At 37.3% G+C, this 16,849-nt stretch overlaps 3 protein-coding genes across 5 annotated transcripts; all 3 read right to left on the bottom strand.

Moving 5' to 3' along the window:
• Positions 1-52: 52 nt before the first annotated feature.
• On the bottom strand, positions 53-1,832 carry LOC117619665 (protein RKD4). Of its 2 annotated transcripts, none has more exons than XM_034349665.1 (3): positions 1,586-1,832; positions 890-1,367; positions 53-345 (listed from the first exon to the last, which is right to left on the bottom strand). In XM_034349665.1, the coding sequence occupies exons 1-3, from the start codon at positions 1,771-1,773 to the stop codon at positions 184-186; spliced, it is 828 nt and encodes a 275-aa protein (XP_034205556.1). In that variant the 5' UTR covers positions 1,774-1,832; the 3' UTR covers positions 53-183. The 2 variants fall into 2 exon arrangements, with proteins under 2 accessions (XP_034205556.1, XP_034205557.1); XM_034349666.1 differs by having other exon boundaries at positions 238-380.
• Positions 1,833-8,284: 6,452 nt separating this feature from the next.
• On the bottom strand, positions 8,285-11,570 carry LOC117619124 (cyclic nucleotide-gated ion channel 1-like). 2 transcript variants are annotated; one of them, XM_034348985.1, is made up of 8 exons: positions 11,311-11,570; positions 10,574-11,156; positions 10,157-10,369; positions 9,743-10,023; positions 9,486-9,597; positions 9,074-9,310; positions 8,807-8,947; positions 8,438-8,576 (listed from the first exon to the last, which is right to left on the bottom strand). In XM_034348985.1, exons 1-8 carry the CDS (start codon positions 11,328-11,330, stop codon positions 8,556-8,558), a joined length of 1,608 nt encoding a protein of 535 aa, XP_034204876.1. In that variant the 5' UTR covers positions 11,331-11,570; the 3' UTR covers positions 8,438-8,555. The 2 variants fall into 2 exon arrangements, with proteins under 2 accessions (XP_034204875.1, XP_034204876.1); XM_034348984.1 differs by having other exon boundaries at positions 8,285-8,947.
• Positions 11,571-12,116: 546 nt separating this feature from the next.
• LOC117617584 (cyclic nucleotide-gated ion channel 1-like) lies at positions 12,117-16,849 on the bottom strand. The gene is made up of 8 exons (XM_034347018.1): positions 16,615-16,849; positions 15,645-15,782; positions 14,825-15,377; positions 14,235-14,444; positions 13,853-14,148; positions 13,611-13,722; positions 13,220-13,456; positions 12,117-13,027 (listed from the first exon to the last, which is right to left on the bottom strand). Exons 2-8 carry the CDS (start codon positions 15,671-15,673, stop codon positions 12,329-12,331), a joined length of 2,136 nt encoding a protein of 711 aa, XP_034202909.1. The 5' UTR covers positions 15,674-15,782; positions 16,615-16,849; the 3' UTR covers positions 12,117-12,328.

Raw genomic sequence — 16,849 nt, 5'->3', positions numbered from 1 at the left:
GGAGATGGATGATTGATCAAAAATAGATACATCAATCTGACCGTTCCTACCATATACGTGTCCTGATTTTCTCATCTGTTTAATGTTTGTGTGGATATTAACTAAACATGTGTGGTCTTAATAGTTTGCTAACAGAGAAAAGAGATATCTGTTTGACATTGATATATTTGAATGATGATAAAGTCATGGACGAGCAGTGGTCAAAGACCTCTTCATCTTGTAATTGGCTTTGAAAGAAGCCTGCCTCAGCTTTTTGGCTCTCTTTGTTAGCTCCATATCTGGCAGTTGCTCTAGAAGCCTTTTCTGCTCCTCCAGCATCTTTAGCTCATTGGTCAATCCCAAACCCTGCATTTCAACAGTCAATCCTACACACTGTCTTCCTAAAAACAAAGATTGAAAACCAATCACCGTCATGTATAACATGTCATACTTTTTTTTTTACGAGCAATATTGTGGGAGGGGGAATCGAAAGTAAGACATTGAGCATGCATAGCCAAGATGCTTTTAATCACATAGCTAAGATGCTCTTAATCTCTAGAGCTACAAGCCCTTTGCATAGATATATAATACATTAGAATAGTATTTCATGGTAGCCCCTTATAATACTTGGTTCATAAGTATTCATGCATCCTTGGTCACAAACCAAAGTCATGGGCTTGACAATGAAACAAACCTACTCCTACATATCCTCCCCACTTGTTATTCACAGATCCCTATTTTAAGGGGAAATAATCAGTCGGCAGTAGACAAAAAAGGCACTACTTGGCCTTTAATTTCAATCATGAGCATGGAGTATTTAACATATATAATTCAGATTTTCTATTAATTAAGTGGGTAATTGCAATGGAAACGATAATGTCTCATCACTGTCAACAACATGCACACGTACCTTAACATTTTCAATCAGAGCCTTCAAGCTCTTAATCTTTCTGTGTGGCCACCTCATGATGTTTAGTTCCCTGCACCTCCTCTTCAGAACAGTCAATCCCACGTTCAATTTCTTGGCTGCTTGAGTGATGGGGAGGTCAAAGTATTTTTGTATCTCATCCAATTCCAATGCAGCAGACTTCTTCTTATTATAAATCCCATTTCTTCCCCAGTCAGCCATTCTTGAAGCTTCATCCAAATCACTTGTAGGGTTGTTAGAGTAATCAAAAGAATCCACCATGGTGATCACAGGCTTTTCATCAACCACAACATAATCACAAGGTGATGTGAAATCAGTATTGTCCAACATGAAATCCCAGCTGTCTAAATCTTCAAAACCTTGGAAACCCATGTGGGGATGTTGGTTCTGGTTCCATTCCAAAGGGATTGAATTGAACTCAAATAAATTGTCGAGCTGTAGATGTTCTTCTAATGAAACACTGCAAAAGTAAAGTAACCCATATAATAAAAGTTGTGTAATAACAAAATAAAAGATGTGTAGAGGAGCATAGCATTCTTCAATTCTTGAACAAATTTGGGGGTTTGGAGAAGCAGAGTAGATAAGCAAATGTGATCAAAGAAATCAAAAAGTAAAAAGCATTTATCAGAAGAAAAAAAGGCAATGGTGCAGCAAAAGAGGGATTTTTTATTATCTTACTTCTCATGAAATGGGTCTTGATAGTACTGTAGGGAGTCGAAGCCGTGTGGGTTAAACTCAATCTTTGGAACCTGAAGTTGGATAAAATCCATTTGGGAGAAAATGGGTATGAGAGAAACGTCAAAGTCAGAGTGAAAGTTGGAAACTTTGGGAATTAGAGAATGAAAATATAATGAAGAAAGCAGCATAAAAGAGAGTGAGGCTAATCCTTGAATAAATTTGGGGAAGGAGAGAATGGGATTTGAAGTTCGTGCACACGCCCTGTGTAGGGGGTTACAATTCCCCTGTGGCACTTAATTGGTGAACGATTACCAATCACAAAAGGGGGCCGCACCATTCCTTAATTATGATCTTAATGCATCTATAATTGTATTTTTTTTTCCTTTAATTAAACACCCACAAATGCACATGCACCCATGATAGGAAGAGAAGAGTGATATGATGGTTACTTAAGCATCATGGACATGACACATACAACTCCATGATACTATCTCGTCAATTCAGATATTGAACGAGATTTTAAGTTCAAATTCCTCTTTCAACGAAAAAAAATTTTTTGATGCATCCATATGCATGTCAAAAACATGGAGTAATACATGACCAGCATGGAGAAAAATTGATAAAATGAGATGACTATTGAAAGATGAACGAGATTGAGGATATAAATTGACATAAAAATATGATTAATTACGATACGCATTACTATATATCCTCATCCATACTCAGCATTCATTTGACGGTTGGTAATCATTAATAATTTGGGGGTTTGTGATTTTGTTTATGCCGGATAATTAATTAATTACATGAGAGGTAGCCGTCATAACCTGACATCGGCTCCCCCATTACAGTGGGGGACACGTGCACTTCCCTGAAGACGGCTGAAAACGGTAGAAAAATAAAACATGTAATGGGATTGGCTGTTTCATTGTCCTGGCCCTGTCCGTTAACATAATGGGTAGGTCTGTTAGAGAAAGTCCATTAAGCCCACTTATTTGGTGGCTTGGGATGTCTGCAACAAAACACAGGCCCAAAGGATGGTTGACTTCACGGCTTTCACCATTGCTAGTTTTAAGTAATATAGTAGAGAGAGATCGAGATTGACTTAGCTATTGAATTACGTGAAATAAATAATAGAATTTTAACTTAGCTATGTACGTTATTATATCAACTTCTCATGATTTTTAGTTGTTTTTATAGCAATCGAAGGGTGCCAGTTGGAGAAAATATCTCAATGTAAAGAAAATTACAACAAGTAAATTAACAAGCATATATCAAATACCTGAATTCAATGTTCGAAATATCGCTAGGCGGTAGGTAGAGTCTAGGCCCTAGAGGAGTAATCGGGTATATATATAATTATTTAGTATTATATATTATAAATTTATACTAAAATCATGCAAAATTTAAATAAATAAAAAATAAAAAATGCCATAATACATATATATTAAACAAATAGTATAATATTTATTTGTTTTTTGTTACTTATTAGTGATTGCTTTAGTGATTTCATAATGCAAAATTCATTTAATGTTGTATTTTCTGAGGTCAATCGAATCAAAATAATATATCTAACTAGGGCCTTCGATTTTATTACTGTTTTAAGCCCAAGCCCAATTGAAAGCCCACCACTCCTTTTACATATAAATGAAAGTTTCCTTCTCAAACCCATCTAACACGAGCTGTCTCCTCTCTCTCGCTCAGCCATAACCCGCGACCTATCTTCTTCAATCACCATCATCTCAGTTTTCTGAGTCAGACCTGCCCAGGTCTCTTAGGCGGCCGCCTAGTGCCTAGGCCCCGTGTAGGCCTATTTTTGGAACACTGGCGGTTAAATGAGCAAGGAGTCTGAAACAAAATGCCTTGATAACAATGTTGAAGCTGTATCTTAACACGTGAATCTAAAATCATCAAAACATGAGAAATAAAAGAGCCACCATAAAAACCCTCCGGCCGCCTAGCACCTAGGCACTGCCTAGGCCGATTTTTCAAACACTGGCTGGGTAAATGAGCAGGCAGTCTGAAACAAAATGCCTTGATAACAATGTTGAAGCCGTAGCTTAACATGTTTGGTCAGCAGTGTCCTCCCGCCTAGGCCGATTTTTCGAACACTCCCTGAATTACATCAATGCTTCAACAGTTTATTAGTCATACCTACTTATGCTGTGTTTCTGAGACAGCATGGGCATGGTGATTAGTGGCAAAAAGATTGCCCTCTTTAGCCAACCTGTGAGACTTTTGAAGCTTTTCTCTTTTATAGCGGCGCCATGCTGTTTGCAAAACATAAGCTGCTCTTGGTTCCCATTGCTGCAAACCAAAGCTATTAAAGTTCCTCAGCTCCATGCTTGAACAAACATTGCTGTATTTTCTGCTTCCTCAGCTACATCTAACATTTGAAGCTATTAGAGTTACTTGGACGAATACTGAGAATCGACATTGCAATGGTTGTTCATTGCTGCAAACCAAAGCTGTTACAGACTTGTCGCCAACATGCTGCTTTTCTTTCCATAGAGAACAAGTACCAAAAGGCTCCAACAACCTGCAGGGCCAGAAGAACCCTCGATGGTCACTACTAAGTACTAATATTGTGGAAACTGTAAAGATATCAATGGTCCTAGTGCTGCCACGTGTAAGAAGATTGAAGAATAAAGTTGTTAAGATATTGTTAGACCTGTTAGGCAGTTTAGGAAAACTGTTAGTATTGATAAGAGAAGGTTAGAGATGTTAGAGAGGTTAGAAAACACGTGAACAAGGCTTTAACTCAGCTGATATAAAGTCTGTAGTTGTGCTCAGTTGAGCTTAATGAGAAATACAACAAGTCTTTTCTCTATCTCTGAAATTCTCTATGCTCTCTCTGCTATATATTTCTTTTTAGTCTTCCTATCTTAACATGGTATCAGAGCGGGTTAGCCCACTTGTGAAAGCCCAACGGCCACACGTGCTCCACGTCACCCAAAATGTGTTGTCCACGTGTTAGGCTTGAAAATTCGCCACACGTGCTGGGGCGTGTGAGAATGTGAAGGTAAAAAGTTCCACATTGAAAAGTTAAGAAACCTAACAAGGACTTATAAGGAGTTGAGTTATTTCCAACCCAAATTAATATGGATTATAAGGAGTTGAGTTACTTCCAACCCAAATTAATATGGATTAAAGGGAACCAAGTTTATAAACTCCCTCTGTAAATACTCCTCATATTTAGTTTCTCAAGTTTCTTATGTTTTGCCTGCAACGTTCTTAAAGCGTGTGCATGTGTGAGAGTGTATCCGCTATAGAAACTCTCCAGTGCCAGACACTAAATATTATATGTGGTTTCAAAAATTTGGTATTCTTGTCTCTTTTTTGTATTTGTGAGCATGAATATGAGTATCGTTCTTGGCTCATTTGTATGAGAATCATTTGGGTTTGGATTATTGAGATTAGAAATTTTGTTATTACTAGAATTTCTTTATCATATTCGAAAAGCCGAATTAATATAAATCTCTGTATTGTTGGTTTATTCGTATTTATTATATTTTACATCCGACCCTACCAAGGTGTTTGCAGTTTTTGCAATTGCCTATCCACCAGATTTTAAAACTTCGCAAACATTATAATTGTTTTTTCTTTTTCTTTTCCTTTTGGATTAATTGTTGCACAAGTATTGTTAGCTGGACATAACCAGTCCTAATCCCGTTGGATTAACTTCTCCTAAAGAAGAAGAAGAATCTAAATCAAAATGAAAAGCAGCAGGGAGTCATATATGGAGGTTCTTCGTCAAGGTTAGTGCTGTTCATATGTGTGTTATATATAGATTTATATAAAACAATTTAATTATTACTTTCTTTGGCTTTTTTCTTGGGGTGAAGAGTGGATTCGAAGTAATTTTATAACCTAGTTGACTCCTCATTCTTTGCTACACTTCACACATCACGTTGCATCAACAAGTACACCTCAACTTGTGCTTATTACTAGCTCTCGTACTCGACATGACAAATTTACCATGGTCTTTTGGTCATTGAAATACAGTGGAGACTACATCTTAAGATAAATCAAATATAGTTTTCTTGTCTCAAAGATTCTAAGTCGTGGAAATCGTTTCGAGCTAGATTGTGTATTTAGCAACTTTTTTCCTTCAAAAGTAGATTTGGATGCAAAGATTTCATAGTTAACCCTCTTAGGATGGAAGTTCTAAAGTTTCCACTCATGCCACTCCCCCAACGAGTAACATGGCATTCGATGTTTGATAATATAAGCAACACCCTCAAGATTGTTTGTGTTGTCAGAAATCATGAACTCAATTTTGAGTGGCACACGTTTATGCATTGGGCACAAGCTCGTCATGGAGTGAGAAAGACTCAATTCCTTCTTGTGGTCTAAGCACATGATGGAGACATGCATTGGTTGGTTGGCGAAAATAAAGAAGAAAGCTTGCATGGGAATCATATAATTTCTTTTGATTTCAAGAAAGAGAAATTTAATTGGAGACCTCATCCCAACTTATTGGATGGTTTTTTCCATTTTGATGACATGCATTTGCTTAATATAAGGGGGTGTTTGGCAATCGTGGATCTTTTTTTTCATCATCATGGAGCATTGAGATATGGATGTTGAAAGATTCTAGTTAAAAAGAGTGGATTTTAGATTACAAAATAGCAACCCCCATGTTCAGAACTTTTGTTTGGCCTTGTGGAGAATGGGAGCATGCCATATTTTTTAGGAAAAACAAGGATCATGTTTACTGCTTTATGGATCTAAGATGTGGTTTCATCAAACAAGTAACACTAGAAACTTGATTCTCAAGCGTCTCCAGTTTTATTATTGGGAAGCGCCATACAGTATGATTTATAGTTATACTGCAAGTCTCATCTCCTCACAACACTATGGCAATTTGGTTGAAGCTAAGAGCACTTCCAGCGGCCAGCCTTGCCCAGTGTAGGAGGGGGCCCAAGCCCCATTTCCACGTATCAGCGAGCTTCAGCTAACAGGACCCGACCCAAATTTCACTTTGGAATCCAAGCCGAACCCTATGAGTGTCCGAACGAGCTCCACAAAATTCCGTCAAAAACTACCTAAACCGCCCTGTTTTGTGGCGGTTTTCGGATACCACGACGGCGGATCGAGCCTGAGATGAGCTGGGACTGGAAGATGGAAGTATGGTGGTTCTAACGGGACCGGCCTTGCTTGAATTGGTAGCCGGAGTTGGGAAAAATCACTCTTTGAAGTTGGCTCATCCAAACTGCCTAGAGAGAAGAAATCTGGGTTTAAAAAAAAATAAACTTCGAAATATTTACGGTTATGCCACTGAACTTCTTTTGATTGTCATATCTCCGTTACTACGTGTCTACGGACTTGTTTCGATGTGCTCTACACAAAGGTACAATCGGAATTTTCAAATTCCTTCCCAAACTTAAAATGACCTTTTTTGCCCCTTATAATATTAAATAATATTTTAATTTCTCAAAAACCTTAATTAATTCAAATAATTTTATTTTAATGTTTATTTCAATTTATTTCCTCTTTTAAATTTATCCTCTCTTACTTTAATTATTTTAACACTTTTTCGGCCCGGGATATAACAATTTCACCAAAGTCTCTCCGGTCAACAAATCAACATATAAACCTATTAAAATATTCCAGGGTAACATTGTCTTTTTCTTTAATAATTTAGTATTTAATTATTAGTTTAGGACCGGGTCGTTACATTAGCAGCCCGGACAGCTGGTGGGCTCCAAAAAATACTAAAAATTTCAGAATTTTTTTTAAAAATAAATACTTAGTCATATTCTTCACTTCCCACACCAAAACTCTATACAAATTCCTCTCAATAGTGGTTGTTCTTGAGTTGCCATGGCAATGGGTGGAAACACCACAACCTTTTTATAAGGGCTGCCACTATTAACATGAATAGTAACAACCCTTGTCTTGCCCTTGCCTTTTGTCATGGCGAATGGGTGTAAGTGCTTTAAAAAGGCAGGAGTTGGTATATGACATATCATAAACATGCAAGTCTCATATTATATATGGATGTAAGATATTTGGTTAACTTTTTTGTATATTGATTCTATCAATTTTTGGGTTTGATTTCTTTGAATTATATGTTACTCTTACCACATTTGTATACCATATTCTCATACCACCTTATGTGGTAAATGAGGTGGACAACCACATTATTTAAAATTATTTAACATTTCTTTTCTTTTATGATTTATTAACACTTTTTTTTATTAAAATAAACTTCATTGATTTAATTAATGTGACATGTGATATGGACATGCCACATTATGTAGTATAAAAATGTGGTAAATGTAGCATTACTATTTTGCTTATCAAATAATAGAATAGAGATAGATCGAAATTGAACGGCAATCATCAGATGAATAAAATCAAAGGTAAGTACCCAGAAGAAATTAATTAAATCAAAGCTAAAAGAGAATAAATTATGTGAAATAAATAAATAAATAATAGAACTTTAGCGCCAATATTCACTCAATTTTTTCCCTTTTTTTAATTTTAACAATCATAATGTAATTTTTTTAAAATCCTTAAAGCAACGGATTGGAGTTGTTATGATCAAACATTTTGCTTAAATTAGCTATGTAGGTTAATTATTATATCAAATTCTCATGATTTTCAGTTGTTATTGTCAGTTATATATTGGCTTCTGATTGTTTGCAATGACTAGCTATATGCAACGCAGTTTGTTGGTAGCCATATTATAGCAATCGAAGGGTGCCAGTTGGAGAAAATATCTCGATGTAAAGAAACTTACATGAAGTAAATTAACAAGCATATAGCAAATACATCAATGATTTAACAGTTCATTAGCCATACCTACTTATGCTGTGTTTCTGAGACAGCAAGGTGATCAGCGGCAGAAAGACTGCCCTCTTTTGCCAACCTGGGAGACTTTTGAAGCTTTTCTCTTTTGTGGCGGCGCCATGCTGTTTGCAAGACACAAGCTGCCCTCGGTTGCCATTGCTTTAAACCAAAGCTGTTAGAGTTCCTTAGCTCCTTGCTGAAAAGCCACCAAAATTTAGAGACCACATGTTTCAAATCAAAAGCTTTGAGAACAAACACTTCCACTTTCGTCTCAGCCTGGACTGTTTTGGTTGAGAAGGGGAGGTTGGATAACGTGGGAGCCGGACAAGTCTTTAGCACCCAATCCAGAAGTTCTTCTCCATAGAAATCACCCTTTTCGAGAGAATTAGCGCCCTCACCGCAAGTGCTGGCGGTGTAAGTCAATACCTTCCCACGCGTGATAAACAGCATCTCATCAAGCGGATCTTCCTTTCGAAATATGAAGCTATGCTCTATGTAAAGCACTGGCTTCAGATGCTCGCAGATTGCATCCAGCAGTCGTTTGTTCATATTTTGAAGCACTGGCACCTGCATCAAATCAAATAAGTTCAAAACAGCCGTGGCCTACCAAAATATCATCTCCTCATCATGTACAAGACTTCTTGATAAACTTCAACAAGAATTATAGGGAGGGACAAATTCAACAAGTCTCACTTTGCTAAGTGGGCCTGAGCAAAGATGCCGCTTTGTATCCCTCCTGAGGTCCCTGGGAAGATTATTCAGAAAATTCTCCACATCGACGCCTCTGGTTTCTTGCCATTTGTATTTCTCATATTTCCGTATCCGCTTCTTAAGCTTCCGAGGAAGGGAATGGAAAGCCATCCACAATTCTATATCTTGCCCCTGCAATCTCATTTCCTCCAATCTTGCAGTTTTTGACTGCAAATATGTCTGTTCCACAACAAAACAGAGCTCATCATGTGATGTCCCAAAGGACTTGAACATTCTTGTCAATGAAGTCTAGTTTCTGAGTATTATCCAACAACAATGCATTTAGATGAATGGATATAAGAATTAGCAGCAGGGGAACTGAGAGCTCTGAAATAAATGTATTCATAATACTAACCTGCATATTTCCAATAAGAAATGCAAATAATACCAAGCCAGAAATTGAAATTACTACTGAAAAGTAGATTTCCCACACATAGGTACTTGTTTTGAGGCTTTGACCCAGGGAGCTGCAGGATATGAATTGAAATATATCGCAAGTTAGTAAACAAATGTGCAAGAAGAAAAATCTACAATACTTAAAACTATGTGGTTCAACAATTATTTATATGACTTGGTTTAATTTGACAAAGGATGGATCTGATGTGCACAAACCTCAGATTTTGCAGTCCCCACCAAAAGCAGTAAGATATCTTTTGTACAAAATCTGCTGAATTGATGACACCAGATTCAAGGGCATCAGAGTATATTCCAAAATCAAATGTGGAATTTGGTGTCTTTGCAGAGCAAGAGTCATTCAGAAGTGTGGTGGCTCCAAATGTGTCATCACCACAATATAAAGAACAGTAATTACCACCAGCAGGATTTTTACAGACTTGTCGCCAACATGCTGCTTTTCTTTCTATAGAGAACAAGTACCAAAAGGCTCCAACAACCTGCAGGGCCAGAAGAACCCTCGACTGTCAGAATTTATTCCAAGAGGATCATATTTAGTTTCTTATGTTTTGCCTGCTGCCTTCACATCACTCTTAGATGTCATAAATAGACAACTAGAAATGGTAAACTTACATGACTGGCAAGCATATAAAGAAAGAGATTAGATGCAGCTTTAGTCCCTGCAGTTTCAGCAAGGAAGCCAGAAATCCTTGTAGCTTTCTTCAACCAGGAGCTGATTCGAAGAACCCTTAGCACATATTGAAGGATAACTATAAAGTTCAATGACTTTGTTGCGTTGAAAACCCTTGAATCATTTAATCTTGGAATGATGAAAAAAACTACCACCTGGACAGATCCAACATAGTGAATCTTTAACCAATCCCATGTGCAATAAAATTCTATAAAACGAGCTCCTCCTCGTAGGCTCATACCGTCGTGTAAAGTTTAAGTTGTTCAACATGAAAATTAAAAATCTTATAAGTTGAACAAACACTCGAGCTTATAACCGGACAATACAAATACTACTTTAAGCAGGGTGGCTTTCCTTACCTGTGGAAGTGGAAGAATTACTAGTATGTCCAGTAGGAACCACAACAACAGATATGTCCCTACTAATGCTGGAGGCTCTGTAACTGATTCGTTTCTTCCAGTTCCAGATGCTTGAGAAGGAGTGATAATAGTAATACTAGCACGGAACTGAAAGATGATGCGAAATAGATGAAAGAAATCAATGACGGATCGCAAAAGAATAGCTATGTTCCCCAATCTTGTATCCAATCTAAGGCACTTGTTCTCATCATTGACGATAAGGAGATAACAGAACAAAGGATCCAGTGAAAGTGAGACAACACACAGAACTTGAAGTATCTTATTCCACCGTTGCAGCAGGACTAGTTCCTGGGGATTAACAAATTTATTCTTGAAACCCAACCCAAAAGCCAAAACTCCATAACAAGATTTCAATGCTTCTCTGATAATCATAATCCATTCAAAACCAGGTCCTAGAAGTTTATGCAACTTATCTGCAACCAAGTCCACTGCTGGAAAACTTTTCCCTGAACAATGTATGCCATTAGCATTAGATTTGGGAAAGTTTTCTTCAGCATTTTCTTCTAAATCGCAACCCTGTACCCTGAATGGAACATGTAATTTAACAAACAAGAATGAGCTTACAACTCTACTGCTAACTGTTCTAGCTCAAGCAAGCTTATGGAGTTCATAGACAATATGATCAATGCTTCATATCATGAATTACATAAAATTTATAAATACAAAATTTCACTTACCGTGGAATTTGAACTTCCATTAGAAAGAAGCAAAAAGCTGAAATTGCCGAAAGATTTCATAAAAATCAAAGCGCCACTCTAAAAAGTGGAGCTCTATCGAACAAGTCCACGGGGTATCTTCCAAGTCCTTACATTTATAATTTTTCAATCCTCCAGTCAAGAAGAAGGAGACTGAACAAGTCAACCAATTTACTGGTTCACACTCTCACTCTGGGTTGAAAATTGTAACGTTAGTGAAACTCCCGGAGATGACGTTTTGATGCAAATAATAATAGGGAGCTGATTTCCCAACTCCATTTTTCTCCACTTACTCTCTTTTGTTTTTGAATACTTTTTAATTAATTTTGTTCATTCTCTTTCTTATTCTACTCTTACTCTATATTAATTTCTTTTTCACTTCACTTTTATATTATTTCTTTTCCTTTATACTTAATTAAAGAAAAAAACAACTTAATTTCTTACTTGATTAAAGGAAAAAAAAAAACTGAAAATGGAGTGCAAATTTGAAAATTAAGTATAAAAAAAATGAACTAATATAAAAGTGAAGTAAAAAGAAATTAATGAAAAATAAGGGTAGAATAAAAAAGAAAAGTAACAAAATTGATTAAAAAGTATAAAAAAACAAAAGTAGAACAAAATTGGAGGGCCTTAGCTCACTCGCGCATGACGCGCAGCTAAGCTATACTCGCCCAACACAAAGCAGATGCCCGGTAGCGGGCGCTGACATCACAGGAGCCATCATCTAACGCCATCGATTCGACCATTTTTTAAAATCAACGGCCAGATTTATCCAAAGCTAACAAAAATTCAAGCTTCCGTAAAACCAGGAAACAATCATGCATTGCCATATACGAAACGGATAATTTACACAACTGGTACGGATCCAACACAACAAAATGTGACACACTACAATTTGCAATTACATTTTTCTTCCTTTCTGTCCAGTTAAATGATTTCATGTTACATTTTACGCAACAAACCAAAGCTTGCACTCGATCAAAACCTCTATATACCCCTATTATTGTTCTTCAGCAGTAAAATCAGGCTCCGCTGGCTTCTGAAGTAGCATGGCCGGTAATCTCTCTGGCACCCTTGCCTTCCGCGTGCCACTACGCCGTATAGTACGGAGTATATTAGCAGCAAAACGTGAGGCATAAATGGTGGCACCAAGACTTGGGGAGCTAGCCCCAGCCTTGGCCAGTGCATCTTGCAACCTATTCTCCTCTTCCAGCAGAGACGTTTCTAGCTTCTTTTTACAATGACGTCGCCACGCTGCTTGTATAAAACAAGCTGCCCAAGTCCTCCACTGCTGTGAGTACAACCTGAATGTGTGGCGGAGCTGCTTGCTGTGAAGCCGCCTGAATTGAGAGGCTACAAACTTCAAGTCATCTGCTTTTAAAGCAAAGGCTTCAACTTCACTAAGGGCTTGGACAGTTCTGGTCGAGATGGGAAGATTAGATGATGAGTGGGGATCAAGAGCCCATGTGAGAAGTTCTTCACCACAGAAGTCACCGGCCTTGAGATATTCAGAGTTAAAGAAACCAGTTCTTCCACCATTTGTGGTCATAGTCAAAAGCCTGCCTCGCATTATGAAGAGCATCTCATCAACTGGGTCTCCCTCCCGAACAATGTAGCTTTCCTCTGTATAGAGTACTGGCTTGAGACGATCACACATTGCATCCAGCAGTTGTTCATCCATTTTCTCAAACATTGGTACCTTAAATGCATTCAAGGACATAGTAAGAATCAATATCTAGTGGTTTGATGTAAGGATTTCAAAAATGAATAAGACCTGAAGTGAACGCACTAACAAGATTGTTCATGATCACCAACAATACAATACCACCATTACTCCATTCGCATACGAAGGCAAACTAATTAAGAAGACAATAATGGTGGGCAAACTCACTCTCATAAGCAGAGCCAAGCAGAGATGGCGCTTTATGTCCCTTCTAAGATCCTTGGGAAGATTACATATCAAATTCTCTTCATCAACACCTCTGGTTTCTTGCCATTTATACTGTTCATACCGCCTGATGCGCTCTCTCAAATTCTCAGGGAGCAAGCGGTGGGACATCCACTGTTCTGCATCTCTCCTTTTTACTCTCATTTCCTCCAATCTCGTGGTTGTAGACTGCAAATATGTCTGTTTCAAAGAAATTAAATTTCGTCTGAACCTCAAAACATAAATAGAAATGAGGAAGTGTCAATTCCTAAAACAACACGCACAACATTAAATTTACTTTTAAGATATTACACCAATTCAGAACAGCTATTATCCAAATACACCAAGTACCAACCTGCATATTTCCGATGAGAAATGAAAATAACACCAAGCCAGCGATAGAAATGAAGACTGCAAAGCAGATTTCCCAAACATATGTACTGGTTCCAAGGTTTTGACCAAGCGAACTACAGAATGAAAATACCAAGGATAAATAACCAAATACCAATACTGGTTTTGAAAGTTAACTCTACTGGTTTTGAGCTCAGCATCAGATAACCCTAAGAGTGCACACTACAACAAGTTGTATAAACACACCTTAGATTTCGTAGGCCCCACCAAAAACAGTAAAAGAATTTCTGGGGAAAATGCGTGCTTGACTCAACAATACCAGATTGAAGGGCATCAAGGAATATTCCAAAATCAAATTGTGATTTATCTTCTTCTTGTATTGGGCATGAAGAATTTAAAAAGAATGTGGTCCTATTCAAAACATTCGCGGTATCGCAGTATAAATCATCACGGGAGCATATGGTAGTATTGTTCCTACAGGCTGCTTTCCAGCATGTGGTTTCACGTTCAATGGAAACCAAGTACCAAAAGGCTCCAAGTACCTAAGAGCACAACATATTACTTGAAAATCAGAATATTCAAATGAGGACAATTATATCGCAGTTACGCACATCATGATCAAACTTACATGACTGGCAAGCATGTAAAGGAAAAGATTAAATGCAGCTCCTGCCCAAGCAGTTTCAGTCAGTATGCCGGAAGCCCTTGTGACTTCTCTATATAGTGGATATATTCGTATAACCCTTGGCACGTACTGGAATAGAACAATAAACTTCAGCAAATTCTTTGTATTCAATGATTTAGAGCCTCCCAATTTTGGAATGAAAATTATAACCACCTGGAAATATTTCATAGATAATTATTAGTGGTCCAAGGTAAAATCAAAATATGCATAACATTCTAATTGAAACAAGACATTCACTACAATTAAGCGCACTATACACAGAATTCAAAGTATCAGATACCAGATACAATTTACTAATAAATGCAACACCAAAAAGTACACCCAATTAGGCAAACATGAGTATCCATCCTGTGCAGAGCACATAAGTGGACATAAAAATCCTGTGCAGAGAGCGTAAGGGGCATAAAGACCCTCCTCAACCTGTTATATTAGATGAGTAACAGAACACCAAATGAATGCAACTCATGATATGAAGCCCTGATCAATTCCAGTATGTGACTAATTGATTTCTGACATAGGAAGGTTAGCCTTACCTGTGGGAGTGGGAGGACTGCAAGAATGTCAATTAGGAAGTATGACGATAGATACCTCCTTGCAATAGACCAAGCATCTTCAACTAAAACACCTCTTCCAAAAACTCGAGAAGAAGGAGCAACAAATCCAGTACGAAACTGGAAAATTATGTGAACAATATAAAATATATCTGTAAATGAACGCAAAACGCTAGCTGTTATCTTCATCTTTCTGTCCAAGTCAAGGCACTTGTTCTTATCATCGATCACAGGGATGTAAAAGAACAAGGGATCAAGGGAGACAGCAATTAGACATGCCAATACAAATATCTTATTCCACTTTTGAAGGAAAGGCCCTTGTGGATCAAGAATTCTAGAACCAAAGCTTTTAGCAATAACTCCGTCAAATGAATAGGATTTCCATGACTTCTTAATCCTCTCAGAACCAGATTCCAACCCTCTTTGAAATTTCATTGACACCGAGTGGATTGTCCTTCTGAATTTTCCTGCGTGTATTTCATCATCTGGAGAATATAGTGGCTCAACCTTTTTCTCTGAGGTCCAATCCTGAAACCTGAATTTCAAAAATATATAAATAAACGCATCCAATTTAATTAACCCGTCAGAAGATTTCCAAGTATCTAACATCACATGCAAAAGTTAAACATAAGTCCAAAAAACATAATGGTGTAAAACTTGTGGTAAATACTACTTTTTTTCTTTTTCAAACGTGGTAAGTACTTTCAGAGTAAGCATAGCAGGCAAAGAAGCATCTAAAATTCTAACTTGTTTGGTTCTGGAAGCGAGAAAGTTATATGGATGCAAAACAGTTTGAACTAACCTGACGAACTTCTCTTGATGAAAATTCATGACTATAACCTGCTTTCGATAAAATCTCCAAATGGAAGTTCAACCTCTGAACGTTTGGAGAACCCAAAGAACTTCTTTATGCACCACGAAGTTCCCAAAGTCCGTCCCCCTAAAGAAAGATTCAGAGTAGTTCATGAAAAAAAAAAAAAAATCCAAAATCACGAGCAAAATAAGCTGAACTGAAAATAGAAGCTTTCATTTTTCGTCAAATAAATCAAAGCCTCCATTTTGGGGGACAAAGAAATAAGGATTATAATTTCACAGACGGGGAAAAGGAAAATAAAAAAAAAACAAAATGGGTCCTAAAATTACTAACGAAAAGAGGGGGGGGGGGAACTTTTCGGGTCGAACAGTCAAGTCTCAAAGTGCCATTTGCCACAATTCAAAAAGCAGACGTCGCACTAAAATTAAATATCTGTACCAAAATATCTTCATTTAAGGAAGAGCCCATCAAAACAGCAGGCATCCATCCATACAACATTCACAAATTCATTGTTAACACATACAAAACTACATAAATATGCAATAACACAAAAAACAAATTTATAATCTTCATCAGAGAGGAAACTACAGAATAATTTCCCGCTTAACAATATTGTCAAATGGACCAACAGGACCTCTTACATTTCAAATTTTAAAACAAAAATAAAATCATTACAACAAACATGAGTTGGGATTGGGGAGAAAGCAAAGATATTTATATCCTAAACTTTCGAAAGACTTGGAAGTTCAATCGTATCTTCGTCCACCAAAGATCATGAACTTAAATTCAAAAGAACAAACATTCCAACAGACAAAAAAAAAAACCAACCTTGGGGGAAAAACTATGTCACTGAAACCAAAAAATAATTATTTGTATAAAAAAACCAAAAAATAATTAAGATATTGAAAATAGGAGAAAACCCAACAAAAAGAAAAAAGGATGAAGGAACATAACCTACCAAACAACGAAGTCTGAGTGATTAAACGAACAGGTTGTCCATGGTGGAAAACTGAAAGTCCTCCCTTTGATTATCTATCAAAAACCCAGATAGCTTTTTGTGCTTGAAATTCAATCAGTGAGAGAGAGAGAGAGGAAGAAGGTTCGCGGAAATGTCTAGGGCAATGAGAGAGAGGGAAGGAGGAGTGGGTCTCCGAGTCTATGAGTCTGTGAGTCTGACTCAGCGTTGGTCTCGT

The sequence above is a fragment of the Prunus dulcis genome, chromosome 2 (assembly GCF_902201215.1).
Source record: "Prunus dulcis chromosome 2, ALMONDv2, whole genome shotgun sequence".
Lineage (NCBI taxonomy): Eukaryota > Viridiplantae > Streptophyta > Magnoliopsida > Rosales > Rosaceae > Prunus > Prunus dulcis.
This window is presented reverse-complemented; position numbering and strand designations above follow the sequence as displayed.